We start from the raw sequence: 27,472 nt of genomic DNA, 5'->3' as shown, positions 1-27,472 counted from the left end.
AACTCTACTCGTCACATAGATTGGTGCTTTGTCAAGTGTTTTCTCAGCGAGTAAACTAGCTTACTATTGTTCGCCGACGTGGTAGGCTAGTCAGTTCATCAAACTTGTCATTGAGTAACCCCTTATGTCATCTTTTCATTCAACCATTACACAATATGTACAGAGAAAGCGGCCAAAGGTGGCCTAGGTCATCGACTGCCTTCAAGAAACCTGACCCTAGAATGTCCTCGGGACCTGCAAAAGACAAGCCCCTTAAACAACCGTCACAGTCGCATTCCCGCGGAAATCATCACTCGAAGACCCGACAAAGACGGTGAAATCGCCCGGCTCAACGACGTACTGCAGCTTCTTGTCCCACAGACCCCACGAGGAGACGGGCAGGTCAATCGAGACGTCGGCGGTCTCGCCGGCCTTGATGAAGACCTTGGAGAAGCCGCGCAGCTCCTTGTTGGGCACGACGATGGAGGAGATCATGTCCTTGACGTAGACCTGCACGACCTCGGCGCCGTCGCGGGTCGAGTTGTTGGTCACCTGCACGCTGAGGGTGACGGTGTCGGTCGGGGAGACGGTGGAGGAGGAGACGGAGATGTCGTGGTAGTCGAAGGTGCTGTAGGAGAGACCGTAGCCGAACTACAGTTTGGAGGTTTTGTTAGAGAATAGTATCATGAAGAAGGAGGAGGGTTTGATTGCTTACCTCGTACAAGGGCAGGGGAGTCGACAAGACGTAGTTGCTGCCGAAGACCAAGGTCCCATTGGCATACTCCTTACCCGGGTTGGGCCAGGAGCGGGCTGAGTTGAGGTAATCGTAGTAGACAGGCGTGGTACCGACATCGTGCGGGAACGCGACGGAAAGCTTGCCAGACGGGTTCACATTTCCGTACAGGATGTCCGCCAGCGCGTGACCGCCCTCCTCGCCCTGGTAAAACATCTGCACCAGCGCGCCAGCCTCGTCCGAGATCCAGGGCTCGGTAATAGGCTTTCCGGAGCTGAAGACGACGACGGTGGGCTTGCCCGTATCAATGACGGCTTTGACGAGGCGGCCCATGGCGCCGACGAGCTTGAAGTCGTGGACGTCAATGTGCTCGCCCGTGGTGGCGTTGAGACCGGCCCAGAGCTCGTCCTGGTCGCGGGACCAGGTGCCCACGACGACGACGGCGACGTCGGCGGCCGAGGCGACGGCGACGGCCTCGGGGAAGCCGGACTCGTCGTTGGACCAGCGCTCGGCGCCCTTTGCGTAGGTTACTGTTCCCGAGCTGGCGGCCTTGATGCCGTCGAGCGGGGTGACGCCGCGTTCCATTGCTGTGTGGATGACGTAGTCGCCGTACTGTGTGATATATCGTTAGCATGGGGAAGGCCTTGTCATATGAAGCTGTACAAAAACTTACGTTGACCAATCCGTGGGCCATGGGGCCGATGACGGCGACGTGGGCGTCCTTCTTCAGGGGGAGGGTCTCGTTGTGGTTCTCGAGCAGGATGATGCTCTCGGCGTCGAGGTCGCGAGCGATCTTGCGGTGCTCTTCGGTGTTGAGGTAGTCAAAGACCTCGTCATCGGGGACGCCAGTGTACGGGTGCTCGAAGATGCCCGACTTGAACTTTGCGCGGAGGACGCGGGAGACGGCCGTGTCGACGACGTCCTCGGGCAGAGTGCCGTTGGCGATGAGCTCGGGGATGTACTGGAAGCTGTAACGGCCGCCGCCCATCTCGACATCGTTACCGGCGGGGAGGGACTAAAAGTCTGGTGAGCAGGGTGTTGTACTAAGGAACTTGAGAGAGCTACGTACGTTGAGGGTGATGCAAGCATCATCGGTCTCTCCACAGACAAAGAAGGCGTTGGAAAGACGAGCGGTGCCGCCGGCATCGGACTGGATCTGTTAGTTGAATTCGATGTCCGGTGTAAGATCAATAACTTACAATAACGTAGTACTCATAACCCCACTCCTCGCGCAAGATCTCGGTCAGCAGGTGGTGGTCCGCGACAGTGGGGACGCCGTCGTAGGCGTTGTACGAAGACATGATGCTCCAGGCATCGGCATCAAAGATGGCGCGCTTGAAGGCGGGGAGGTAGGTGGTGCGAAGCTCTCTGGGACCGCCGTGAACAGGAGCCGTGTTGACACCCTGCTCGGGGGAAGCAAAGGCGGCAAAGTGCTTGACCATGGCGCAGACGCCGTTCTCCTGGAGACCCTTGGTGTAGTGGTAGCCGTACTCGCCGACCCTTTACCGAGTTAGTATATGACTTGGTGAGGTCTGTTGGAGGTACATCATACAGGAAAGGGTCCTCGCCGTAGGTCTCTTCGACACGGCCGAATCTCAGCTCACGAGCCAAGTCAACCACGGGGGCGAAGATCTGGTTGACGCCGAGAGCCTTGGACTCGACAGCGATGACCTTGGCCATCTTCTCTACCAACTCCGGGTTCCACGAGCAGCCGTGAGCAATGGGCGAGTTGAAGATGGTGGCATTGAGGGCGAGGAAGCCGTGGATACCCTCGCTCTGGATAAAAGCCGGAATGCCTAGAAGGTAGGTCTCAGCATCACAGTTCTACTTGGACCCAATCGAATCAAAGAAGGGATCTCACCCAAAGTGGTGTTGTTCACCAGGTAGTCCTGAGCGACCTTTGCTCCGTAGGAAATGGTGGACACGTTGGAGTAGAGGCCGGTCCAGATGGAGTTGGCTCTGTTCTCGGCAGCCCAGGTCAGGCCGCTCTGGTTGAAGCGACCATCGGTCAGGTTGAGGTAGTCACGAATGTCGGCTTGGAGCAGTTGGGCCGTCTTCTCCTGGATGGTCATGCGCTTCAACAGGTCAGAGACTCTGTCGTCAATGGGGGCATTCGGGTTCTTGTAGAGGGGCGAAGTGCCATTGGGGTATGTGCCGTTCTGGGCGGAGACGGCCGCGACCAGCAGCGAGGCGAAAGTCAGAGAGAACTTCATGATGTTCCGCGATCCGGGGTTCCGAGTCAATGGAACACTGGCTGGGGTGACGTTCGGCTAGAGATCCAGAGCTCAAAGGAAGAAAGGGACACGATCCTGGAGACGAAGGCGAGCTGTTGCTGGGTATTAATACAGCTTCTTACAGCTCATCTCTGGGCCTTTCTCTCTTTGCAGGCAGACTGCAGCTTCGTTTGGGAGCCGACATCGAGTAACCTGATTAGTGACATGATGCCCACGGCCAAGGAGCCGAAGTGAAATAGACGTAATTGCAATGGGGCAAAGGGCCGGTGAGGAGAGAGCAGCCTTCTCCGCATCAATTATTTTTTATCCGTATTGTACAAAGAAGGGAAAGAAAAAAAGGGTGCCCCGAGTACCCCTAGTCCATCCCCGAAAGGCAAAAGTGAGGAGCGATGTAATGCTAATTTGCGCTCTCGCAGCGGTCTTGTCCGACATTCATTGGGCAGAAGTTTAGAAGAATGGGAGAACCCTGGGCAGTTCCTGCACATGGCCTCGCAGGGAGTGGCGGTGTTGGGACCAAGAGGAAGCGGACTGACGAAAGACAAGAGCTATGAGATGTGGGATAGCTAATTGGGATGGTCAATGTCCTGGTTTGTTGTATGAAGCTGCTCGTGATGGCATGAGGGGAAGTCAGGAAACTGTTGGAGATGGGAAAGTTGGAGAAGTTGTGTGTCTCTCTTTCACACAGCAGGACTGGACTCAATGGACGACGGGAGGTTGCTTCTGCCGAACCGACCGGGGGTTCCACTTGTTTGTGGAGGGGAAGGAGGAGTGGACAGGGGGAAGGAGGCATGTGGGGAAGACGACAAGCGACCTGGTGCAAAAGGTACGTACTCCGTAGTGCGTACTCCGCAAGGCAACGGCCAGCCGGGTGCTTGGCGAGTGGATCCCGACCCGTCCGGTTTCCACCAATAAAGTTGATCACGGCCCCAGCTGATCCGGACGCCGAGAACCGCCCAAATCCGACCAGTCCGGTTGAAGAACGACAACAGCACTAACACGTACGGCCCCGGGGGAGGACGGCAGGAAACCCCAAGAAAACCCCACACCAACTGCCCAGCACGGAATGGGACAAAATCACCTTATCCATTCATCAGATCAATGGCCCCAGATCTCCGCAAAGTCACGAGTCTCTGCCACATTCTGCGGCAATAGTGTACTGGTTCTTCCCCTTCTCCTACAGGCTACAGGCTGCCCTCATCATCCCGCTCCAGCCCACTTCGGATCCTGCGCCACCGGGCCGCACCCCGGGACCAATCGGTGGACGTCAATGGCTAAACATGAATCAGCGGCCTCGTCCCCGAGGCTCGCTCCATTGCGGAGTACCGGCGGGATTGCAATGATGGGATTCGCTCAATATCTCCCCGACAGCGGGACTCTGCCGTGCTGCGTGTGAGCCCTCTCTTCAAGACGACCCCTCCGATTAGTCCTCCGCACGCCTCGTGCTCCAAGGAATTTTATCGTACAAGAGACGAGATTCACTTCAGTCTTGAGCCGCTTCTCCCAGCTGAATTGTGTTCCTCTCGACTCATCACGACCGTCCTCTCTCTGTTTCGTCGTTCTTTTTGTTAGTGTGTGTGAGAGATACCCCCCCCCCCCTTCCAAGGAAATCATCATGGTCCGTCTTCGCGATGGCATGTGGCTGCCCGCCGAGGGCACGGCGACAGAGTACGCAGAGGAAGTTTACTACACCACTGAGATTGAGGGTGGAAAGGGCCTCAGCTTGCTGTGCCCGACGAGGAAAATCAAGACGCGAGGTCACACGTTGAATGCAAGCACAGTCACTCTTGTAAGTCAAGGACTCTTACCCTCACTTTCACTCTTCACCATGAAATGCCATTGCTCACACACAGAAACAGGACGTCAAGGCCGAATTCGACGGCGTCATCTCAGTCGAGGCAACGCACTGGGCCGGCGCCCTCAACAAGGGCCCCCATTTTGAGCTCTTCCCCGACGGCAGACCACCAGACGCCGAGACAAAAGTCACAAAGGGCGACAAGGGCACGACGACTTTGACCTCGGGCTCGCTGTCCGCGACCATCCACCCAGACTTTGACATACAGTTCCACAGCACCGACGGCGCCAAGCGGCTGACGTCGCTGGGCAGCCGAAGCGTCGGCCTCGCCTACAACCCCGCGCCAAGCACCCCGATGCAGACAGGCGACATGCGCGACTTCAAGCACTACATGTTCACCCAGACCACCCTCGGCGTCGGCGAGACCATCCACGGCCTCGGCGAGCGCTTCGGCGCCTACAATAAAGTCGGCCAGTCCATCTCCCTCTGGAACGCCGACGGCGGCACCTCGAGCGAGCAGGCCTACAAGAACGTCTCCTTCTGGCTCAGCTCCAAAGGCTACGGCGTCTTTATCGACACGCCCGGGCGAGTGGAGCTCGAGGTCGGCAGCGAGCGCTGCAACCGCCTGCAGACTGTCGTCGAGGGCCAGCGGCTCAAGTGGTACCTCATCTACGGGCCCACCCCGAAAGACATCCTCAAGCGCTACACCACGCTTACGGGCCGCGCCGGCAAGGTCCCCAGCTGGAGTTTCGGCCTGTGGCTGACGACGAGCTTCACGACAAACTACGACGAGGAGACGGTCAACACGTTCCTCGAAGGCATGAAGGCCCGCGGCTCGCCCGTCGACGTGTTCCACTACGACTGCTTCTGGATGAAGGCCTTCACCTGGACCGACTTTGTCTTTGACTCGGAGCGTTTCCCGGACCCGAAGGCGCAAATCGCCCGCTTGAAAGAATCAGGGCTGTGCAAAAAGGTCTGCGTGTGGATCAACCCCTACATCGCGCAGCACGGCGAGGCATTCAAAGAAGCCGCGGACAAGGGCTACCTCGTCAAGCGCAAGAACGGCGACGTCTGGCAGTGGGACCTGTGGCAGGCCGGCATGGGCCTCGTGGACTTCACCAACCCGGACGCCTGCGCGTGGTACGAGGAGAAGCTCAACACCCTGTTCGACCAGGGCGTCGACGCCATCAAGACGGATTTTGGCGAGCGCATCCCGACCCTGGACGTCGAGTGGCACGACAAGACGATCGACCCGGTCAAGATGCACAACTACTACGCCTTCTCCTACAACAAGGTCGTCTACGAGGCCCTCCAAAAGCGCTACGGCGCCGACGAGGCCGTCCTCTTCGCGCGCGCCGCGTGCGCCGGCACCCAGCGGTTCCCGCTCCAGTGGGGCGGCGACTGCGAGTCCACGCCCGAGGCCATGGCGGAGTCGGTGCGCGGCGGGCTTGGGCTCGGTCTCAGCGGCTTCTCATTCTGGAGCTGCGATATCGGCGGGTTCGAGGGGTACCCGCCGCCGTGGATCTACAAGCGGTGGGTGGCCATGGGTCTGCTGTGCAGCCACAGCCGGCTGCACGGGAGCAGCTCGTACCGCGTGCCCTGGGTGATTGACGATGATGATAAGTCCGAGGAAGGGTGCTCGCAGACGCTGGCGACGTGGACGAAGCTCAAGGCGAGGTTGATGCCGTATATCTATGCGCAGGCGCAGACGGCGGTGGAGAGGGGGTTGCCGCTCTCGCTTAGGGCCATGTGCATCGAGTTCCCCGAGGACCCGACGTCGTGGTACCTCGACCGGCAGTTCATGGTCGGCGACAGCCTGCTTGCGGCGCCCATCTTTGAGGAGTCGGGCGAGGTGGAGTTTTACCTGCCAAAGGGGAAGTGGACGTCGTTCTTCTCCGGGGAGCACCGCGAGGGACCGGGCTGGTTCAAGGAGACGCACGGGTTCGGGACGCTGCCGTTGTACGTGCGGGAGAACTCGATTCTCGTGCTGGGAGCTGAAACGGCCGTCGGCGCCGTGTATGACTATGTGAGGGACAATGAGGTGCGGCTGTACCAGGTCAAGGAGGGGGCGACGGCGACGCTGGTGGGGAGTGACGGTAAGGAGATTGGTGTTTTGGAGGTTGGAGCGGATGGGAAGCTCAAGGATACCGTCTTGTTGAATGGCAAGATCTCCATCAAGGAGCTCTGAGGGTGCTGTTGGATGGTGGTTATGATGATGACATGGTTATGGACTTTTGTTCCCGTTGTACGGCACGTCGTTGTTTTTTGATGAATTATATGAGGCTATCTTGCATATCGGATTAGATGGCTTAGAGCCGGACTTTTGTTTTCTACTTAGTTCAGGTCTATTTACGATTTACCAAGCAGTGTTACCATCATGACGAAGCCCCCTTCCATCTGCGTTCTTTCACCGATGGGTGTCCGGCCCGTCCCAGCGGATGGAACCAGCCAACCAAGACTTGGCGGATAGTCGGGCATTCCCCCACTCGCAAGATCCCAAGCCATGGATTGAAGCTAACTGATACCCCGCGTCGCTTACAATGTGCCTTGGAAGTAGTGGAAAGCCTCTCCTGAGTCAAGGTACACCAGAACATCACCGCAAGCCAGCAATTCACCACCCTTCAAGTACCGGAAATCCCCTCATTCTCCAAACTTTCTTGACGCAATCTCCAACTTACGATACCCCATTGTTAGCAATACTCAGATAATTCGATTGTAGTCTAGGCTAGGGAGTCCGGGAAACTGACCAGGGGGCTCACCCCAGCCGGCTACATATTTCCCCGCGAACCACAGATCATCTCATCTCCACACTTCCTCTCCCCTCCCCCGCACATCTCGGCCCCAGATTCCCTGATTGTATGGCCACTCATAGATCTCCAAGGCCGCCGCTACGGAAACCACAAACGGTGGCCGTTTCTTGGTGCAAGAAAAGCACGTGTTCGAACTTTGAAATAATTGACCACGAGATCATCAGAGAAAACTTGATGTCTCCCTACGGGTTTAGCTCAAAGCCTCACTAAGTCCCAAGAGAGGGGCAAACAAGTGGAATCGCCAAGCTGTGTGATTATATGATGCAACCCGTTGGCCTTGTCCCCCCTATATCTCGCAGAGTTACATCTATTGTACGCATAAAAGCAATCTATCTCGCTGTACAGAAAGCTGAACCTGCAGGAACCTGGCAGAACCCCTTAATCTAAATCTTTCCGCACAGGGCACAAGACATGAGATGAACCTTTCATGGGGCTCTTCTGTCTGGCTAATCGAAAGTTCAAAGCTGTACGGATGGAAGGTAGGTAAATGACACAAGAGTCCCGGGTATTTGCTCATAACCCCGGGTATCTTCGCTAGAATTCTGAGCAGGATAGCTTGATTCAACAAGGGATGACCCCTCAAAGCCCATCTCTATCCCTCGGTTTCGTGAGCCGAACGGGACCTTCCGTCGTCTTATATCCATTTCCCCATTCTCTGCGGTGCCCCCCCCTGATCGCTCGACTACCTAGATTGTGTGAACTCAACCAGACAGACCTCTCTGAATTTTTCGTCTACTGTAATCAAAACAGTTCCGGTCCATTAAATCTTTCCTGGATGCTGTGAATTGTGGCATGCATTGGATGCGAAAGCACACAAAGATATTCGGCCTCGGAGAAGGAAAACGGAAAAGAATGATTCACACAGACTTCTCCCTCGAGATCAGGTTCGACTGTCTCAGTTTCCCCAGATCGGCATCACGCTACCTACTGAGAAGGATCTAGAATGATCTCGCTCAACAATGACCCGCGATCTCGGGCTGTAGTCCCCCATCAACCCAGACCCACGATCTCGGGCTGTGCCTCTGCGATGTGACTGTAAGCCTTCATCCTACAGAGACACCGTAACACCCCTCCCGTCACCAGACCCACGCCTCTAAAGGTCGTTTGGTAAAGGTTTATGTCTCATTACGGCTCCGTGACGGCGTAAAATGCCCACTATTCATTCATGACGAGCCTTTATATGCACTCTCGGGTATGAACTCTTCATTACCCATACTAAGTACCTAACAGCAGCTCATCCCACCTAGATACATACTAATCCGGCGGTGATCCAGGAACCCCCAAATCCAAAGGGTATACCGCATGTTAAGCCTACCATAGGCACATGTGCGCATCGCAGGGAATCTTCAATTCAAATCAGTCCACTAGGGAAACCCATCGTTAGCTCGTCTTCCAATAAACATCATCTTCATAAACTCAAGTCACACTACTCACGTTTTCTGGGGCGGTCGTAAGTTCCTCATAAGACTGCAAAATCTCAAACCCCATCGCCATGACATGTTCGTAAGCGTCGTCTTGCACCTGCGCACATGAGATCGTCAGTGAAGTCCCAACACGCACAAGATAAGATTAGATGGTGAGGAGTGTGATAAAAGCTTACCCAGCTAAGCACCGTCTTGGCCGACTTGTGCGCCTTATTCTGCCGGACGCCCATCAAAGTAAGCCCCTGAAGGACCAGCGTATCCTGCGGCCCGGGATGAATCACCGGCGCCAAAACGCCCCCGATCCCCTCGTCGACGGCAGAAAGCAAGGGCGGGATATACGTCGCCAGCGGACTCCCCGGCCGACAGATAATAATCGTCCCCAGCAGCGCGTCGCCCGCGCCCTTTGCCCTCACGATGCCGCACGCCTTGGTCTCCTGCAGCGCGGACCTATACAGCTCCAGCACCTCGGGGTTCGCGTTGGCGGCCACGTGGCCCAGCACGCTCTCGGCGTTGTCGAGGCCGTGGATGAGGTCGAAGCTGAGGTTGGCGCGCTGAATGCTTTGCAGCAGGCCCTCGGGGATCGCCCAGCCGCTCAGGTCGTGGATGGCGAGGTTCGTGAGGCGCTTCGGGAACTGCACGTCCCAGCCGTTATTGGCGAACCAGCTCTTGACGCCGCCGCCCTCATCGATGGGGATGCCGAGGAAGACGCCCGGGAATGAAGTGCCCAGCTGGATCTTCTTCACGACCCGCTGCTTGTTGTTGTTCGTATTGTTGGTCAGGAGGTGCCGCAGTGCGCGCCTGTGGAGGGACCGGCCGACGGAGACGTTACGCTTGGTGGGGTCCACGAAGATGGCGCCGAGGATGCCGATGCCATCTACGAAATACGTCGCAGCGAAGCCGTACAGGGCGTGCGTGCTGCTGTTGCGTACGACAAAGTGCGCCTCCTCGACGTTTGGCTTGGAGAGCTCGAAGCACGCGGCCGGCATCGACTCCAGATGGCCCAGGTCGACGGTGTTGGCGCGGGCGACGGCCTTTGCGAGCTCCTCGAGGCCGTGGGCGTCGCGGCGCCGGTCGTACTCCTCCACGATCCAGTGCTGGCGAGATTTGAGCACCTTTTTGCTCTTTCGTAGTGTTCCCGGAAGCGTTCCCTTTGGTACAATGTGCCCGCAAAGAGCGCGTACTAACGCGTGCATCGCAGTTTCCGTAAAGTCAAAGGTGCAGATGTATGTACCGATTGACTTGTCCATGGCGAAGTCGTACGGAGAGCTTACGGCCACGACGATGACGGATTTCTTCTGACCGCGGGTTCGTAGCATGGAACACATCATCTCGACGTGTTTGGTGAAGCCGGCTTGGTACAGGTTTCTGTTGGCATCCGCAGTGATGATGATGATGCAGGATGCTCTGTGAATGAGGTTTTCATGGACTTGATATCAATGGAGTTAGCCTGCCCACATCATTCGGCGTCTTGAGGTGTGACATACCTGGCCTGACTCCATTCGCAGTGTAGCTGGTATGGAGGAGCTTTCCGTGACGGGACCGAGCTAGAGAGCGTCCAAATTCCCTAAAGACACCCTCCCCGCTCATGATGGCACCCTTTTCGCGGTGTAGCCAAGTGTCGTGTGGTGTGGGAGCAAGCCTCTGGGCATCCTTCGCTTGAAGGATACTCTTGGTCAAGCTTGACGCCGGCAGTGGTTTCACTAACGGTGTGAGAAGGAGCAGCTCTTCTTCTTGGTGCATCGATTCGGATAGGGGTAGTAACTTTTCCTTGTCTCGAATGACTGTGATGGAGTCGTCGTACGATTTCCTCGCTAAAGCCATATGTGAAGGATGCAACTTGGACAAGAGCGATATGCCTGGTGGATTGAGTGCTGTCTGCCAAGATGTGCAAGTGTCTTTGAGTCGTAGCACGCGATTCAGGGACGTGTAGATTCGCTCCTTGGTAAAGATGCCGTTCTCGACACCCAGCTTGAGCCCCTTGATAGCTTCAAGCTGGACGTCGTAGGCTCGGCAGAGGAGTACCAAGTCACATCCAGCTTCCACGGCCATGACGACTCCATTCTGTACACCGAGCTCGTGGGTCAGAGACTCCATTTCGAGGCATTCTGAAATGGCGACACCGTCAAAACCAAGTTCCTCTCGGAGAAGATCGTCCACAACCTGGTTGGATAGGCATGCATGGGAGACGTTCATGGAGGGATTGGAGATGCCACAGCCTCCCACGAACATGGCGTCGAGCTTGCCCGTTGCGATTGCGTTTCGAAAAGGCACCAGGGCACTCAGACTGAGCTCTTCCAGAGTTTGTGTGATGATGGGAACGTCCAAGCTGGAGCCCAAGAAGTCAAGGTTTCCATAGGAGGGGAAATGCTTCCCGCAACTTGCGAGACCAGCATCGCGAATGCCGTTGATGGCGGCGATGCCGTACTGAGAGACCTCCTGAGGGTCATCGCCAGTGGCACGTACTCCGATGGGTTGATACCTGGCATTCGAGAGGACATCCAATACCGGGCCGAGCATGAAGTTGATACCACAAGCGCCGACCTCGGTAGCAGTAGCTTTTGACACTTCGTAGGCTAATTCGACCCGGCCCGTGGCGGCGATGCCCATGGCACTGGGAAACTGGCACACGTAGTCCTCGTCGAAGAGACTGTTGACACCGCCATTCTCTTGGTCAAGAGCAATGAGCAGTGGCTTAGGGTGGCCGGCCTTGTGCGCGATAGTCTGGAGTTCCTTGACCAACTTTGCCGTTTCTTGAGCGGCTAATCCATGGCATCAGCACACAAATTCACGAGCTGTCGATATCAACAAAACTGATCAACAGCGCAAAGGGTACCGACATTTGAGGTTCTTGGCAGTCAAGATGATAGTCCCGAGATGATGATCCTCAATCAGAGAACGGATCTGGGGCGTCACCTCGGTGCCATCCCAGCCCATGATGAGCATCTGGCCAATGGCCCTATACGGCGCAACAGCGTAGGCATGTCAGCAAGGAACGAATCGGAAAGGAGCCAGGTGACTGGCGTCATTGTCCCCCCCTACTCCAAGATACGATGTCGTAAATGGAACAAGACGAAGAAACAAGACAAGGGGCGGTCTGAAGGGAAGGGGAATATACTGCGTAAGTTAGGGAACAGATGAACGTACCAATCGAGATCCTGCCATAGTGGGTCGAGCTCCTTGACTTGCCCCATAGCTAGTGGTCTGCGGCTCGTCACGTTTTGCCGCGCATAGTACCTCTCGAGATGGCGTGGTTTGAACGGGGGGAGGTGGTGTTGGCGTTGGCGGGTGTTGTTGTGGTGGTGGTGGCGGCGACCGTTCTCCGAGGTTGAAGTTGACTTTGAAGTTGACGTTGATTCCCGGTTGCTGGACGGATGTGACCCGGAGCCGTCGCGCGGGACGAAGTAGGAGAAGGAGGAGGAAGACGCGGGCTGGGAGTGGGACGCCATGTGCGGCGGGAGCGGTGGGCTGCTGCACCAGCCACGGCCGATAATCATTGGCTGGGGCGGAGAGCGGAAGAGGGGCGGGGAAGGAGTTTGATTGGCCGATAGGAGCCGTGTCCGCCTTTGCCCGCACTTTGCTCGACCGGGGGAGGAACGTTTCTTATCGCGATAAAGGGGTGGGGCGCTGTCTGTGCCCGGATCCACCCACTTTTTTTGGAGGTGGGACGTGTGTTTGGTGTGGGGCACGTACAGAAAGACCAAAGCTCCATTTCGAATGTTAGCGTCTCTCTCTCTGATCTTCGGCCTCGATAACGGAACGTTACATGGAGCCTCACCACGTCAAACCTTCTTTTCTTTCCTTGCGTTGCCCCGTCTAGACCGAGTCTGTCACTGTCTGTGTCTCTTTGGGCTCTCTCCGGCTCCCACACATGCAACGCTCGTTACTTTTGGGGATCTTCTTCTCCAAACGTGAATGTCAACGGCCCAAAGGTCCCCGTCCCTGACACAATGTGTGGGGCCCGGGTAGCTTCGTACCCCTCCGATTCTGGAACCTGGGAGGCAGATGGTGAGTGATGATGCGTTACAACTTGGTGCTTGGGTGCTTTGCAGTGAAACGAGACCTCCCAGAAACGAATTGTTTCTACCATGTGGACCAGCCGTTGGTCAAGTAGTTTTCTCTGACTCGGAGGGCACATGGCAGTGCAACCGGCACCGGTGCCATCGGCCTCTTATTGCGTATCTCTTGATTTTCGACCCCTCCATGGACCAAACCCCACCAAAAGGCACGTTTGATGCCATTGCCAAACACAGACACACCTTTCCGTAGGCGTTCGCAGTATACACATCCATGACCCAAATTCTCCGTCCTATCTCATGCCACCATGTGTGATAACTATCTCGCTGCAACTGTGAGGGGCCATGACGACGTGTCCAACACCTTGGACGACCATGAGACTTTCCACGCAGACCGGGCCATGCCGGTATCCCCCTGTGGTGAATTTGCCGCCGCGGGTCCCAAGCAACTGTAAGCAAGCACACCTGCTGGTGGTGGTGAATAATACTCGAATCAGTCCTTCAAAGCCGCTCTGTCTCGCCTTCTCTGTTCATGGCGTCGTTACTGAAGTGCAACCCAAACCCAAACCCAAACCTCCCGCCAATCCGGAAGCACCTCAACCTCAGCTTTCACCACCCAGCCTGACAAAACACATACCCACACGAACATTATACAACACAACATCCAAGGATGCCCATCGCCATCCCCAAGACGCCAAAGAATGGCATCACTAAATTCACAAACTGCCGTCTCGTAAAGGGCGACGCCCTCGTATCAGAAGACATCTGGGTCAGCTCCGTCACGGGCAAGATCATCCACAGCCAGGCCGCCTTCTTCGACGACCTCTGTCTTCCCGATGAGACCATCAACCTGGGCGGCCGCATCGTGTCGGCCGGCATGATTGACTGCCAGCTTAACGGCGCCTTCGGCTTCAACTTTTCCACGCTGCTCGAGGATATGACGCAATACGGCAAAAAGGTCCGGGAACTGAACAGGAAACTCGTGTCTACGGGCGTCACGTCCTACGTCCCGACACTCACTAGCCAAAAGCCAGAGCTCTACCAGGGGGTGAGTTAGACCCGATCTAGGTGATGATATTTCCATAGGTGCTAAGCGCTCTAAATATGCAGGCCCTGCCTTATCTCGGAGCATCAGGAGGCTTACAAGCAGCCCACGACGGAGCCGAATCGCTCGGTGCCCACGTGGAGGGCCCGTTCCTGAACCCCACCAAGAACGGCATTCACAACGTCGACGTCCTGCAGCAGGCAGAGACCTTTGACGACCTGGTCCGATGCTACGGCGCCGACAACATCGAGCCCAGCGCGGCCAACGGCGGCGTCATCCCGATCAAGATGATCACGGCGGCGCCGGAGCGGGGCAACATGACCAAAATCATCCCCGAGCTGCGGGAACGAGGCATCATCTACTCCATCGGCCACTCGGAGGCGACGTACGAAGACGCGTCGGCGGCGGTGGCCGCGGGCGCGACGATGATTACGCACTTGTTCAACGCCATGCGGCCCCTTCACCACCGTAACCCGGGCGTGTTTGGCGTGTTGGGGTTGGCGGAGAGCTTGGCGCGGCCGTATTTTGGAATTATCTCTGACGGTATTCATCTTCATCCGACGACGATCAAGATTGCGTTCAACGCGCATCCTGATGGGTTTATTCTGGTGACGGACGCCATGCATATGATGGGCCTTGCGGATGGGTCATATCAGTGGGTTAATGGACAGGATGTGAATAACATCATCAAGGTTGGCTCTACACTGTTGCTGGAGGGCACCAATACAATTGCTGGAAGGTAAGAGAGACACTTCAATGATTCGAAGAGATGTCTTTGACAAATACGGTACTAACAGCTCGATAGTGCCGTCACACTGATGGAATGCGTCAACAACTTCCTCCGGTGGTCTGGTACGGGCATCCCCAAGGCGTTGAAGGCCGTCACCGCGACGCCGGCAGCGATGCTCGGTCTTCAGGGCATCAAGGGATCCTTGGAAGACGGGGCGGATGCCGACTTGGTGATATTCTCTGAAGAGATCAGGGAGGGCGCCACACAGTTGATAGTAGACGAAGTTTGGAAGTCTGGAGCGTTGGTGTCGAGCAGGAAGGACGATCAATCGCCGATTACGCCATAGAATGACGAACTGCATGGAAGTACACGAGTCAAGATTCCGGGGGATACGTACGAATACAGGGAAGAAATATGGCGAGAGGAGAGAGGAGGACAGGGTCGAGCCCTACAATAGACTGTATACTCATAGAGCTGCCATCCGAACTTGAGGGTGTAAATGGATGCGCAGATAAAGTTCCCAAGATGGCTGGGATGGTTACTGGTAACACCAAGTACCTTACTGGGTAAGGTAGAGAGGGCCTCGCTTAGTCCTCGCCAGAGCTTGGTTGACTCTTTACTAGAGGATGGTTGCACAACATCCAAGTAGATTGGGTAGACGCCGACATTCGGCCGTGAACTAACGAAGATGTCAATGAAAAATGAGGTTGAATGAGGTTATTGTTGGTTGGTGAGTGAGAGAACGAGTAAAGTGCCTCTGTACAGTAACAAGAACTGTGTTCCGGGAACCATCGGCCCATTGAATTACTCGCCTAAGGTGCTATCGTACTGGGTAATAACCCACAGAGGCATCCTTGAAGCCCCCCGCATCTTGGTGCCATCACCTTAATCCCCTGCCTCCACAGTGCGATAACAGCCAGCCAATGACGGTACACGGGTGTCCTGATAGGGGTGGACACTGCGCAGGTGCTCTCCTTCCCTCTTTCTCGCGCGCTTCGACTCCACGCTGTCTCTCTCCAGAAGCCGAAGCCTTGGAGAGAGTCCTCCGCTTTTGTATTTCCCATTGACACTCGTTAATGAAGGCCACCAGCGCCAACCACCCACACGTGCCTTTGCTTGGTTGCTTTTGTCCCAGTGGTCGCGGGCAATCCTTTTGCTCGAATCGACGGAGCTCTTTTTTCTAGACACTTTCTATCCGGCAGTACTCGACACTACCTTGGACCAGGGCAGCGAAACCCCCAGACAACCTCTCCCACCCGGCCAGGCGTAGGTAGCTGCGCGCATCGTCGGCACGGCGCTCGCTACACAAGTCCTACTACCATGCCATGGCTGCGTTCCATCCATTGTCGTCAGGCGCGACGCCCGGCGACGGCATGAGCCTCAATAGCGCCGTGGTCGACGGTATAGACTCTTCCATTTTTGACGATTCACTGCTGTAAGTGCCCTTCCCGTCATCATTCGGCACTTGGCGAGGCTGGTAAGACGCAGCACCGTCAGCTCCTCCCGTCTCGCCAGCACCCGATCGCAACCATGAGACGAAAGTCAATTTGGCTGACACGCGTCTCGCCTCCCTCACCTGTAGAGATACCGTCAATGGCACTTTTCCTACGTTACCGTTCACCCCCACCTACGGCTTCGAAGACTTCTCCGCAACAGGCTTCGAAGACCCCTTTGCATACTCAAATCGCCAGTACGAAGCACCCCCCGCCCCCGAGGATTTCAACCAGGACTCGCCCACGCAGGAGCTGGACAACAAATTGCTCGGCTTTTCGACCCCGACATTGAAGGCGACGCTCTTGGACGGTACGGGCCAACATGTAGAACCCAGCATGACGGCCGAGCTGTACGGCATGTTCTTCGTCGCCGAGGACGTCTTTGGCGCCGAGAACAGCGGCAGGCCCCTCGAGCTGACGTGCTACCGGCGAAACCTGTGGCAGTGCTCTGGCCAGGTAACCATACCGCGACACATTACCCACGTGGTGGACGAGCAGGGCCGCCAGATGCCCATATTTGAGCTGTCCGCCTCCATAACCGCCATCGAGTCCATCGAGGGCAAGGTCACAGAAATCATATCAATACCTTGGAAGAGCGCGCATCCTATAGGCGCCGAGGAACCCAAATCCAACGGCGGACCGCCCAATATCGTCTTGGACCTGGCCAACGGGCAAGAGGTGGACGCCAACAGGGTTTCCCTGCCGTTATCATGGAAAAGGCTACAGTTCAAGCATGCAACAGCGAACAACGGAAGGAGGAAGGGTCTCCAGCAACATTACATTGTGGAAATCAGCTTGGTCGGCAAGCTGCAGTCGGGCGAATACATCAAGATTGCCGAAACCCACTCCGGCCCCGTTATCGTCAGAGGCCGCAGCCCGAGGAATTTCGACAGCCGGAAGGATATTCCCCTGACGGGTGGAGATAAGAAGGTTGGTGGGAGGAGCAACAGCGACGCTGCTGCTGCGACGCCCCAGAAGGAAAATGGCAGCAACAGTGGCATTCCCACGCCTGTACCCAAATATCAGACTGTTGGAAACGTCCAGCAACCAGCAGACTGGGCGCCACCACAACTATATCGTGAGTCGAGCGGGGGCCAACCGCCAGCGAAGAAGCTCGCCATGTCACCGGGTATCAACAGACCACCCATACCGGCATGGTCCACGGAACCCTCGAGAAGCCTGGGCAGGGCATCGGCATCCATGTCGGCTCCGCGCGGTGCCATTTCCGGCCCGATCAATCTATCACTTTCAGAAGACGAGAGGAGTCCGAATAGATCGAATTCGGACGTGCAGAGTCCGCAGTTCACCAAGTCGACGGCGGCTGCGGGGCATAACCCGAGCCAGAGTCCCAAAGAAGAGGACGACCTACTCTACGAATACTTTCCGCTTAGCGTCGACGACTGGTAAGAAACTTTGAGGTCAGTAGCATTATAGGTGCTAATATGTCAAACAGGATGCCGCCAGTCGAGGCAATTTACCGCCCCCACGTAGTCCACCACACCATTGTACCGCCGGAAATCAAGGCACAGCAACTCCGGAGCAAGGCAAAGAGATATTTCACCGCCGAATCGTAGGGTTTTATATATGGGAGCATATTTGATACGAATTGACGAAAGCCGCATTTTTGTTCGTTTTTTGTTTTTTCCATCTCGTTCCTCATTTGGTTTTATCCATCTTGGCTGTGTATTATATGGTAACTGTTACATTGGACTGCTTTTCTGCTGAGATGGCAGAGAATGGTAGGGGAAGGGGGGCGGGCGGGCGGTCAAATAGCAAATTAGGTCTGATGCGGTTATACCCGAGTTGTAAGTGACGAGAGAGACTCAAATACAGAACAATGATTATAGTTGGCTCGGCTTCTTCTTTTGAGTTGGGTTTCCTTTCATAGCACGACATTGTGCACACATCACAGTATTTGACATATCATAAATCCCAAGAATGTTGTACAGCACGATAATGTACGAAAAGTTTCTTACAATGTTTTTTTTTTTCTTTCATCTTTCATTCTCTTTTTATCTGAAGTTTCTCAGGCCAACTACGAGACGAGCCCTGCTCTTCCTCAGACCCCTAATGCCACCATCCAAGTGGACGTCAACCCCCCATCTCAGGAGTTGCTTACTTCCTGATACCAAAAGTTTTCCTCTTTTGATACTACCAAAGTCATAAATCTAAATCTCATTGAAAAAGGTTTCATCTTTTTTTTCCTTTCCCTTTATTTGGCCATAAGTCTACTATGCTACATTCTGTTTGGGCCTTCTTTGAGAAATGACAAAAAAAAAAAGACCCTCACCTCCCCTTTCCTACCGCGATGCGTCTTTCAATGAACACCTGGCATCTAACGAGTGTAAAAAAAAAGGTCAATATGCTTACAACAATCTCGGATTGAATGGAAAAGAAAAGAAAGAATAAACGAAGAAAGAAAGAAGAAAAGCTGGTCTTCGTCTTTCTCAAGCACCGACGGCGTTGACCCGCGACATCATCTGCTGCTCCGGATTCGGCGTCAACCGCCTCGCGAGCGCAGGCTCAGGGATCCTCGACGCCATACGATCAGGAACCAGTTCCGGCGTAGCAGACCTACTAATCGACGTTGACGTCTGCTGCTTCTCCGGGTTCGGCGTCAACCGCCCCGTAACCGCAGCAGGAACCCCCGGGATCCGCTCCGCCATCCTGTCCGTGACGAGGTCGGGCGTCACGGCGCGCAGCTGCTGCTCCGAGGGGGTCTTTGTGCGGGAGGCCATGCTCTCGAAGACGAGCTCGATGTCCGGAGAGGTGGAGCGCGAGCGGACGGGGTACTCCGTCGCCGGGGAGGCGCGGAGCAGGCGCGAGGTTGTGGGCTGCGGGTGGAGGATGGTGGGTGTGTCGACCTCGTCGATGCGGGTGATTGGGATCGGGGGAGGGGATGGGCCGGTGCGGATTTTGGAGGGGAGGATTTGTTCGAAGCCTTGTTCGCGGGCTACTTTTTCGATGGATTTGAAGTACTAGGTTGGGGTTTTGTGAGTTTTCTGGAAGCTGACCTTGGGTGTAGGGAAAGGGGTAAGGTGGGAAGAGTCTTACCTTGACCGTCTTGACTTGCAGCTCAAGCGTCGCATCCTCGTCGACGACAATCATGGGGTGAGGGTGTAGTTGCAAGCTCGACAGCGTCCACATGTGGTTCACGCCCTGCTCGATACACCTCTGCAGCGCAAGAGCCTTCTTCGCACCCAAGATAATCGCCACGACCTCGCGCGCCTCAAGCACGGTCTGGACGCCGACGGTGAGCGCGAGGCGCGGGACCTGGTCGACGTCGTTACCAAAGAAGCGCGAGTTGGCGAGGATGGTGTCGTAGGCGAGCGTCTTGACGCGGGTGCGGGAGGCGAGGGAGGATCCCGGTTCATTGAAGGCGATGTGCCCATCCTCGCCGATGCCCGCGAGGAAGAGGTCGATGCCGCCGACGGCCTTGATCTTGGACTCGTAGGCGACGCACTCTGCTTCGAGGTTCGGGTTTTGGCCGTTGAGGATGTTTACGTTTTGGGGGTGGATGTTTACGTGGGAGAAGAGGTGCTTCCACATGAAGGAGTGGTATGATTCTGGGTGGTCGCGGGGGATGCCGACGTATTCGTCCTGGGGGTTTGTGTTAGTATGGTGTTCGTGGTGTTATATGAGAGATTCACGTACCATGTTGAAGGTGATGACATTTTCAAAGGAGATCTATGAGTACACGTGGTGTTAGTGACCAATACGCTTGATGGTGATGGTAGTTGAGAGACACGATCCTACCTCTCCAGCCTTGTACTTCTGAACAAGGATCTTGTATACACCGAGAGGGCTGCTTCCCGTGGGCAAGCCAAGCACGAAGGGATGCGCCGGGGTAGGGTTGAAGTGCTTGATGCGGTCAACGACGTAGTTGGCTACGTAGGCGCTGGCGGCCTCGGCATCGTCGCGGATAATCAGCCTCATCGTGGGGGGGGGGGGGGTGGATGCGTTTACACGGATATGGAAAGGTACAACGATACAATATGATACGAGGTGGTAGAAGGGATAGAGCAAAGACGGATACAAGGGCAAATGGTAGTTAGGCTTGCAGGTATCTTCGGCTTTCGTATTGTGAGGACAGAGAGGAAAGATAGATACGAGAGAGGGGCAAGACGAAAGGTGCCTTTGCTTATGAGGGAGCAATTACACCCAGGTGGACAGGCAAAAAAGTCTTTGCGGTTCGCCCACGCCCCTCCTTCGAGGGGGTTCTCCCCTCCCGGGGACCCGTCTCGTCGCAAGAAGCCTGACATCACAGACTTTTTGCGGCAACAGCCCCAAAGTATGCTGATGACTTTCCCACCTCAACCCCCGTTTGTGTGGTGGAGGGGGATGGAACGTCACTGCTATCGGCGGTGTTTGAGGAATAGAGTCCCACCACCAACCGGGCCGGCGGGGAGGGAACAAGATGTACTGTACACACATTATTAACGTTGCCCGTGACAGGTTCTTTTATCGGCCGAGTTTCCTTTTCCAAAGGATTGGTTGTCGAAGCGCTCTCGACTCATGAACAGCGGAGATGGTGTACCAATAGGTCATGGTTTTGACATGATGATCAGAGCGGTTCTACGAATGAAAAGTAGGCTTTTGAGGAGTCTAGTGATGAGCAGTACCTTTGTGTGATCATCTTATTGCAAGCAGGCCGTTTTTTTTTCTCAGATAGCATATCGTCATTCACGATTTAGACTCGAGTTGAGCCGAGCTTCCCCGGGTTTGCCGGGCCAGGGTCGGGCATGTTCCTGTCTTCCCAAGCGGGGCGGTGGTGGTGTTGAAGGAGCCATGTGGTCGGGTTCAATGACTCCCCAGCACCTAGGATGGGGAGGGGCCCAAGCTTGGAATAGCTGCTTTCTGAAGCTTCTACTGTGTGGATGTTTCGATATCGGCGCGCGCACGGGGTGGCGATGGTGGTCGCTTGTCGTTGACACGGCCGGCGTCCGTGAACTCGGGTCTCCCCTCCTTGGCTCTTGGGGGGGCTTTCTGCAACCCGGCGGCTGACGATTGATTGCATGTCACTGCATGCCAGCAGGGGGGGTGCGGATGGCCTAGTGTACGTCTGGAGGATGCCGTGCTTTGCATGCAACTGATACGTGGGGACTGAAGCGAGCGATCTAACGTAACGGGCATGGTTGCCGCCGGCCGGCTACTTAGTGTACCTCGCCCTCTCATGATACATAAGGTATAAGGTAGAAGAACGGATACATAAGTGATGGGATCACTCGTGCGGTATCGTGGGTGGTTCGAGCTTGAAAGGTCAGCGGCGGCTTAGCTGTTGGTGAATTAACCCTGTACCAAACTGCCATGAGACGTGGTGCTGTGGTGGAGGCCTCGGCATTGGTGACGAGGATTGGTGCAGTGGATGAGACAAGAGGCCGGTTGAAATTGATAGAGGCAACCATGCAGGGCCGGTAGAGGAGAACGTGTCAGTGCAACGGCGCGGCTGGTATCGTCAAAGATGGAAGCTTGATGGTAAGGTTGTGTATGGAGTATTCAGCAGGGCGTCGTGGAGTCTTGGAGGTGTTGGTTGTTGCACGTAACTTTGGTAGTGGATCGTAACAATTTAGACAAGGTGAGAGAGTGGGGGATCGACCCTTCCTTGGGCTCCGAAAGCGCCGGAGTCGCTGTCCGTTTTCATCTGATCTTGGTCAGCCACACCACACTGTCCCTTGAGCACACTCACAGCTTCGCTTCCGCAACTATCAAAAAGCAACGTTACAACTGGAGGGGGCAATTCTCATCCTCGATCCCATCACGTACTGTCCACAGTCAACAAGCTCAACCACAATTGTCAGACAGTGCCCGTCGCGTCCTTAGCAGACACCAATTTACCTTAGCCTCAGCTTAAGCTCGGTGAAATGTCCATTGAGCCACCAATGCCTGGCGTCTACGCGCGAATCCCAACCTGATGTTTCGGCTCTCTTGATTTGCTTCCAAATGCCACTTGTCGCAGTTGTCTCTCTCTCTCTCTCTCTCTCTCTCTCTCTCTTTCTATTCCCTGCAATCTCCCCAATAAACCTTCTCAACCAACTACGAGGCAACGCGGGCACTTACCCCCTCCCGCGCCCATCCATCCATCAACACGAGCCTCCGGCCCCCAAGTGAAGGAAGTGGATTGGAGCATCGAGCCTGGACTGAGCTAGACCAGATGAACCAGCCCTTGGGATTACCGCGTGTCGCCCCATCGCCTGTGCGACGTTGAAGACAACCTGGAAGACAATCTTCGCGCGTTCCCGCTTCTCACCTTGCCCACTCACTCACTACCTTGCCTCTCATCCAAGACACCAAGACACCGACCGGTCTTCTGTTCAGTGAACCATTGGTTGCTGGCCGGTGTCGCCATCGCCCTTCTCTCTCCCGACTGCCCCCTCCCCACTTCGTCGTTGTTGTTCATCCCACTGTCGTTCTTGTTGGATACGACGTCTCTGGGCTTCCACCGCCAACCTGAGCAGTAGAGCGAGGGGAGGGGACCGGCAGGTTCCATTCTCTGTTATTCTGCCCTCCGTGCGGTGCGCCAGTCACCCTCTCGGGTTGTGCCTGTCGATCCGCTACCAGTCCGTCTACCGTTCCGCCGTGGAGTTCGTTTAAACGTTCGATCAGACATCTTTGCAACCCTCCACTTCCACTACCTTACCTCTCACACTCTTCCTCGCTCACTCTCACTCTCACTCTCACTCTTGCCATCTCACTCATTTTCGTTCCATCTCAACGGCCTGTCTCCGGGGGACATGGCTCGTGCCCCAATCCGTTTATTTACAATCCGATACCTCGTCAGCTAGATGATCCGGCACCCGATTGTGACTTTCTCCGTTTCATAAACAAAAGTCTTTTAATGTCATGCAGCCATATTCACCTCCTACCATGGCCACGTTTCCAAAGTCTTTCCTGGCCGCCGTCGTCAAGCAGCTACTCCGGGGCAAATCGTTGATTCAAGCCCTCTTGGCCTTCTGGCTCACGCCCCAAGCCGTCTCAGGGAAACCGACAACTTCAAAGGTGGACTGTTGCAGCACATCGGGGACGACGACGCCCTCGGGTCAAAGTATCGAGGAATACCTAAAGGAGGCCGAGCACCTCCTCCTGGGGCCCTTACTCGACAACGATGGCCTCCTCGAGTTATCCAACGCCCTAAAGGCGCAGTTCAGAGACAAATTGCAGACGAGCATGGCCTGCATGCTCCCTTCGTACAACCACCAACTCCCCGGCGGGCACGAAGTCGGTCAGTACCTGGCGGTGGACGTGGGGGGGTCGACGCTGCGTATCGCGCTGGTCGAGTTGCGGGGTCGTGACGCCGTGGGCCGGGAGAGCGAGATTGTGCGGATGAGTTCGTTCAAGATCGACAACGATGTCAGGAACTTGGAGGGCATGGCCTTCTTCGACTGGATGGCCGAGAGGATATGGGACATGGTGTCACAGGATGGCCAGGACCCTTCACGGCCCATGCCCATGGCCCTGGCATGGAGCTTTCCCATCGAGTAAGTCCAGTCCCTCGTCACTAGGGAACGATTTCATTCGACCGGGCCAGAAACTAATCATCTTCACAAAAGGCAAACATCACTAAAAGGCGGCCGCATCCACGGCATGGGCAAGGGCTTCCTCGCCGCCGAGGGCCTCATGGGCCAAGACCTCGGCGAGGTCATCGAGACCGCCTGCGCAGCCAGGGGCCTGACAGGCACCCGGCTGCGCGTCATCCTCAACGACGGCGGCGCCACGCTGCTCTCCCAAGCCTACGTCCACCCGGCCACCCGCTTCGGCCTCATCCTCGGCACCGGCGTCAACATCGCCGCCTACCTCCCCGTCTCCCTGATCGGCAGGGCCAAATTCGGGGACCGCCCGCGGGAGTGGTGGAGCGAGGCGCGCGACGTCATCGTCAACACGGAGCTCGGCATGTTTGGCGGCGGGGGCGTCCTCGGCGTCACGCGCTGGGACAGACTGTTGAAGCAGGGGCACCCGAGGCCCGATTTCCAACCGTTAGAGCAGATGGTGAGCGGGTACTATCTCGGCGAGGTGGTGAGGTTCGCGTTGATTGAGGCGATTCGGACGACGGGGGTGTTTGGCGGCGTGGTGCCCAAGTCGCTTGATGAGCCGTACTCTTTGAAGTCCGAGACGATATCTGCTATTGAAGGGTAAGCTTGACTCCCACACCCACCCTTTTTTATGAACACTTTGCTAACGACACTGACAGAGATACGTCACCATCACTCTCATCCTCCATCGACCTCTTCACCGCGCAACATCCCTCATCTCACACCCCCACACCATCAGATCTCGCCGCCCTCCGCAGCCTAGCCTCCTTCGTCTCGAGGAGGTCAGCCGCCATCATCGCAGCGTGCTTACACGCCGTGTGGTCCCTCCGTCTCGAGTCTCTAGCCGAGGAAAAGGAGACGAACACAAAACAGACGGCGTCGACGAACCATGGTTCCGCAGAAGAGGACGAGGACGCGGACCTTCTTCACCAGAGGATACAAAAAGAAACCTCCTTGTCCCGGACAATGGTCGCCTACAACGGCAGCGTCATCGAGTGCTACCCGGGCTACCTGGCAATGTGCCAGTCGTACGTCGACGCGCTGGTCAACAGGGGCGACAGGAGCGTCGAGCTCGTGCCGGCGAAGGAGAGCTCGCTGTTGGGGGCCGGCGTCGCGCTGGCGAGGGCTTGTGATACCGCGTAAAAGGGGTGAGGGTTTTCTCACTCAGTGTCACAAAGTGTGGACTGAGAAATGGGAGGAAGATAGAGATGATTTTGCGCTTTTTGAGTGGCATAATTTCTGACAGCATGCATGGCAAGGAGTAAAAATATGGCTTTTTTTTTTCTTACAAAACGTAAATAATTATCAAGCATTTCAAACAGCTCAGTAAGCTCAGCGTTGATGATCATTTCATCTTGTAGTTAAATTTTGGGGGGTATCATCACTTCATTTCCCGTCTCTCCATCGTTTCTAAGCAGACGCATCTCAGAAAAGCCAATATGTGCTCGTCAGCACACGCCTTACTCCTCATCGTCATCATCAGCAATCTGCTCCACCTTACGCCTCTTCCTCCCTGCTGAACGGCCCCCCTCCCGCTTCACCACCCTCGGCTCGTCACCATCTCCATTCCCATCCAGCTCTTCACCCTCTCGCTCTTCCTCCTCCTCCTCCCGACGGCGTTGCTGCTCCAGAGCACGCTTCATCTTGCGCAGGATGACTGGATCGTCAAAGAAGTCGTTGAGAGCGATTTCCTATTGTATTCCGCGTTAGTGACTGCGAGGCATTTCCTGGACATAGGGATGGCTTGTCTTCATCGAGACTTCGAAAAAGCAAGACGTACTTTGGAACAACCAGCCACAGGACACTGCGCGCGATTACCCGGCGACCTACGCAGGAACTCTGTAATCGCCGCCTTTTCAAACGTATGACTGCACGCGCTACTGCTGACGGGGTCCTTGAACAGCTGCATGGACAGCGGACACCTGTACTCCCTATTCTCTCCAGCAATAACGAGGTCGTCGTCGCTGTCGTCTGCCTCCGCGCCCCCAGCAGCTGCCGCGGCTGATTCGTCATCACCACTGCCGCCTCTCCGGGATACGGCAGGCATGACGGGGTTCCCGGCATCGTCGAACCAGCGCTTCGCATTGGGTAGGGAAACCTCAGCGTCGCCGTGCGCGGCATCGTGCCACAGCTTCTTGAAAGCGGCGTAATCGTTGTTGACTGCGTAGCGCTGGTAGGCCGTCATGCGCTCGTACTCTGTCAGCTTATCGGCGCGCTGCTGGCGGAGGATATCGATGACGGAGTACTCTGGCGGCGGCGGAAGCAGGCTCTCGTTCGCTGCATCATTGTCGTCCTCATCTGCGTCGCCGCCGCGACCGTTGGCCTCCGCTCGTGTGCGCCCGCCGCGTTGGAGAGGCGCCTGCTCGGGGAGCGTCTGGAAGTAATTGACCGTGTCCGCGAGCGCAGCCTTTTCGTCGAGCAGCTCTGTCTGCCTGTCAATCAGATCGCGCAGCGCGGCCTCGGCCTCGGCCGTCAGGCGTGGCACCTCGTCATCCAGCGCGGCTGTATGTGCTTCAACGTCTAGCTCGCGCTGGGACTTTTCCTGGCTGTCTAGGCTGTCCGTCTTGCTGTCTGCGCCCTGCGACTGCGACTCGGCGCGCTTCTCGGCGAAGCGGGCGAGAGCCTCGTGCCGCGTGCGGACGGCGTCGTTGATGCCGACTACGGAGAAACCGAGGTGTCGTATCGAGGCTTTCAGGTGGTTTTCGTAGCGGTGGACGTCGCGGCTGTTGGATAGGTCTGCGATGGCGCGCTTCGCTTCCGCTGAGAGCGGGCAGGAGAGGGGTTCGTATTCTGGGAGGCGGTTCTGGGGACCGGAGTCATCGTCTTCGTCGTCGGCGATACGTCTTTCTGGGCGGCGTTGGCCTCTGCGGCTTAGCACAGGCATATTTGTTTGAGGCGCTGGCTGGTCAATGTCGATGTCTTAACGTCTTCGAATTCTAGGATATGTACAGAGTGTATGATGCGGGCGGAGTGATTGCTTTTGTTGGTCGAACGTGGATTCTGAGTTTCACCAGCTTCGAAGATGGGAAATTTCGTGAAAGTGAAGTGGGAGACGCGATTGACGTGCTGTAGCGCGTCAGTGGGTTAAAGAGGTGCTGGGTACGTACCGTTCGGGGCTCCCTGACCGCGGGGGTGGTCCCTGCAGCACCAAGGTAAGGTGCACTTTCAACCAACGTCCCGTTGTCCATCTTCTTGTCTACTGTGTAGTGAGAATGGTTTGGGAGGTCACTTCATTCGTCGTATATGAGCTTGACTACAACTTCCAAGCCTCCACAAATTACAGAAAGCTTTTGCATCATCGGCTCATCAGCATCAGTGACAAAAGCAATAAATATTCTCTCTCCAACGTGCCCTCACAGAACCTCCTACTACGGTGCTTCTTCCACCTTACACAACGGCAGCCACCAAAGATTGGTGTGAATGTGCTCTTGACTAAGCAATGGCAAATTTCTCGTTGAGATAACACTTACATTGATAGCTCTTAATATTCTTTTGATTGATACTCTGCCTGCCTCCATCATTGACTGTGTTGTTTTCCTGACAGAGAATGAACCCAGTGCATCTAACCTTATGCGAGACAAAACCACAGCGGGTCAACAAGACGGTAGATTATTATTTCCATCCAAGTATTTGACCAACGTATATTTTACTTTCTTCCACGTCCTTCTCACGGATATTCAGACACGGATACTA

General features: G+C 55.8%; 10 protein-coding genes across 10 annotated transcripts; 5 read left to right on the top strand and 5 right to left on the bottom strand.

The window, feature by feature from the left end:
- Positions 1 to 252: 252 nt before the first annotated feature.
- Positions 253 to 2,925, bottom strand: BDZ83DRAFT_716927 (family 3 glycosyl hydrolase; the record flags this gene model as incomplete). The annotated part of the gene is made up of 7 exons (XM_060511894.1): positions 253 to 630; positions 695 to 1,324; positions 1,386 to 1,727; positions 1,782 to 1,862; positions 1,912 to 2,212; positions 2,265 to 2,508; positions 2,574 to 2,925. The coding sequence occupies 7 exons, from the start codon at positions 2,923 to 2,925 to the stop codon at positions 253 to 255; spliced, it is 2,328 nt and encodes a 775-aa protein (XP_060368659.1).
- A 1,030-nt stretch (positions 2,926 to 3,955) lies between these two features.
- BDZ83DRAFT_114050 (uncharacterized protein) lies at positions 3,956 to 4,449 on the top strand. The gene has a single exon (XM_060501113.1). The coding sequence runs from the start codon at positions 4,010 to 4,012 to the stop codon at positions 4,337 to 4,339; it is 330 nt and encodes a 109-aa protein (XP_060368658.1). The 5' UTR covers positions 3,956 to 4,009; the 3' UTR covers positions 4,340 to 4,449.
- A 109-nt stretch (positions 4,450 to 4,558) lies between these two features.
- BDZ83DRAFT_570282 (family 31 glycosyl hydrolase) lies at positions 4,559 to 6,926 on the top strand (the record flags this gene model as incomplete). The annotated part of the gene is made up of 2 exons (XM_060504283.1): positions 4,559 to 4,732; positions 4,803 to 6,926. The coding sequence occupies 2 exons, from the start codon at positions 4,559 to 4,561 to the stop codon at positions 6,924 to 6,926; spliced, it is 2,298 nt and encodes a 765-aa protein (XP_060368657.1).
- Positions 6,927 to 8,889: 1,963 nt separating this feature from the next.
- Positions 8,890 to 12,519, bottom strand: BDZ83DRAFT_608592 (glycosyl hydrolase family 3 N terminal domain-containing protein). The gene is made up of 5 exons (XM_060507486.1): positions 12,117 to 12,519; positions 11,810 to 11,928; positions 10,457 to 11,731; positions 8,983 to 10,398; positions 8,890 to 8,912 (listed from the first exon to the last, which is right to left on the bottom strand). The coding sequence occupies exons 1-4, from the start codon at positions 12,464 to 12,466 to the stop codon at positions 9,026 to 9,028; spliced, it is 3,117 nt and encodes a 1,038-aa protein (XP_060368656.1). The 5' UTR covers positions 12,467 to 12,519; the 3' UTR covers positions 8,890 to 8,912; positions 8,983 to 9,025.
- Positions 12,520 to 13,655: 1,136 nt separating this feature from the next.
- Positions 13,656 to 15,106, top strand: BDZ83DRAFT_570214 (N-acetylglucosamine-6-phosphate deacetylase; the record flags this gene model as incomplete). The annotated part of the gene is made up of 3 exons (XM_060504279.1): positions 13,656 to 14,033; positions 14,096 to 14,769; positions 14,836 to 15,106. The coding sequence occupies 3 exons, from the start codon at positions 13,656 to 13,658 to the stop codon at positions 15,104 to 15,106; spliced, it is 1,323 nt and encodes a 440-aa protein (XP_060368655.1).
- A 979-nt stretch (positions 15,107 to 16,085) lies between these two features.
- Positions 16,086 to 17,827, top strand: BDZ83DRAFT_716923 (NDT80/PhoG like DNA-binding protein; the record flags this gene model as incomplete). Its single annotated transcript, XM_060511893.1, has 3 exons — positions 16,086 to 16,195; positions 16,343 to 17,656; positions 17,707 to 17,827. 3 exons carry the CDS (start codon positions 16,086 to 16,088, stop codon positions 17,825 to 17,827), a joined length of 1,545 nt encoding a protein of 514 aa, XP_060368654.1.
- A 732-nt stretch (positions 17,828 to 18,559) lies between these two features.
- BDZ83DRAFT_113959 (glucosamine-6-phosphate isomerase) lies at positions 18,560 to 20,466 on the bottom strand. Its single transcript, XM_060501111.1, has 4 exons — positions 20,010 to 20,466; positions 19,908 to 19,940; positions 19,308 to 19,853; positions 18,560 to 19,231 (listed from the first exon to the last, which is right to left on the bottom strand). The coding sequence occupies exons 1-4, from the start codon at positions 20,187 to 20,189 to the stop codon at positions 18,701 to 18,703; spliced, it is 1,290 nt and encodes a 429-aa protein (XP_060368653.1). The 5' UTR covers positions 20,190 to 20,466; the 3' UTR covers positions 18,560 to 18,700.
- Positions 20,299 to 20,815, bottom strand: BDZ83DRAFT_113967 (uncharacterized protein). Its single transcript, XM_060501112.1, has one exon. The coding sequence runs from the start codon at positions 20,685 to 20,687 to the stop codon at positions 20,409 to 20,411; it is 279 nt and encodes a 92-aa protein (XP_060368652.1). The 5' UTR covers positions 20,688 to 20,815; the 3' UTR covers positions 20,299 to 20,408.
- A 2,302-nt stretch (positions 20,816 to 23,117) lies between these two features.
- Positions 23,118 to 24,922, top strand: BDZ83DRAFT_570176 (hexokinase; the record flags this gene model as incomplete). The annotated part of the gene is made up of 4 exons (XM_060504273.1): positions 23,118 to 23,728; positions 23,801 to 24,379; positions 24,439 to 24,657; positions 24,715 to 24,922. 4 exons carry the CDS (start codon positions 23,118 to 23,120, stop codon positions 24,920 to 24,922), a joined length of 1,617 nt encoding a protein of 538 aa, XP_060368651.1.
- A 317-nt stretch (positions 24,923 to 25,239) lies between these two features.
- On the bottom strand, positions 25,240 to 26,663 carry BDZ83DRAFT_749003 (zinc-finger of the MIZ type in Nse subunit-domain-containing protein; the record flags this gene model as incomplete). The annotated part of the gene is made up of 2 exons (XM_060513707.1): positions 25,240 to 25,470; positions 25,560 to 26,663. The coding sequence occupies 2 exons, from the start codon at positions 26,661 to 26,663 to the stop codon at positions 25,240 to 25,242; spliced, it is 1,335 nt and encodes a 444-aa protein (XP_060368650.1).
- Positions 26,664 to 27,472: the final 809 nt, after the last annotated feature.

Source organism: Colletotrichum acutatum, assembly GCF_030867785.1.
Source record: "Colletotrichum acutatum strain CBS 112980 chromosome Unknown BDZ83scaffold_16, whole genome shotgun sequence".
NCBI lineage: Eukaryota > Fungi > Ascomycota > Sordariomycetes > Glomerellales > Glomerellaceae > Colletotrichum > Colletotrichum acutatum.
This window is presented reverse-complemented; position numbering and strand designations above follow the sequence as displayed.

What these genes read in the sequence shown, in the direction of transcription:
- BDZ83DRAFT_114050 (XM_060501113.1), top strand. Translation starts at nt 4,010, where the DNA reads ATGGGACAAAATCACCTTATCCATTCATCAGATCAATGGCCCCAGATC.
- BDZ83DRAFT_608592 (XM_060507486.1), bottom strand. Translation starts at nt 12,466, where the DNA reads ATGATTATCGGCCGTGGCTGGTGCAGCAGCCCACCGCTCCCGCCGCAC. An exon ending in CTATGGCAGGATCTCGATTG is followed by an intron (nt 11,929 to 12,116) that starts GTACGTTCATCT and finishes TGCGCCGTATAG; the next exon opens with GGCCATTGGCCAGATGCTCA. An exon ending in TGCGAATGGAGTCAGGCCAG is followed by an intron (nt 10,399 to 10,456) that starts GTATGTCACACC and finishes ATTGATATCAAG; the next exon opens with TCCATGAAAACCTCATTCAC.
- BDZ83DRAFT_113959 (XM_060501111.1), bottom strand. Translation starts at nt 20,189, where the DNA reads ATGAGGCTGATTATCCGCGACGATGCCGAGGCCGCCAGCGCCTACGTA. An exon ending in AGAAGTACAAGGCTGGAGAG is followed by an intron (nt 19,941 to 20,009) that starts GTAGGATCGTGT and finishes GTGTACTCATAG; the next exon opens with ATCTCCTTTGAAAATGTCAT. An exon ending in ATGTCATCACCTTCAACATG is followed by an intron (nt 19,854 to 19,907) that starts GTACGTGAATCT and finishes ACAAACCCCCAG; the next exon opens with GACGAATACGTCGGCATCCC.
- BDZ83DRAFT_113967 (XM_060501112.1), bottom strand. Translation starts at nt 20,687, where the DNA reads ATGTGTGTACAGTACATCTTGTTCCCTCCCCGCCGGCCCGGTTGGTGG.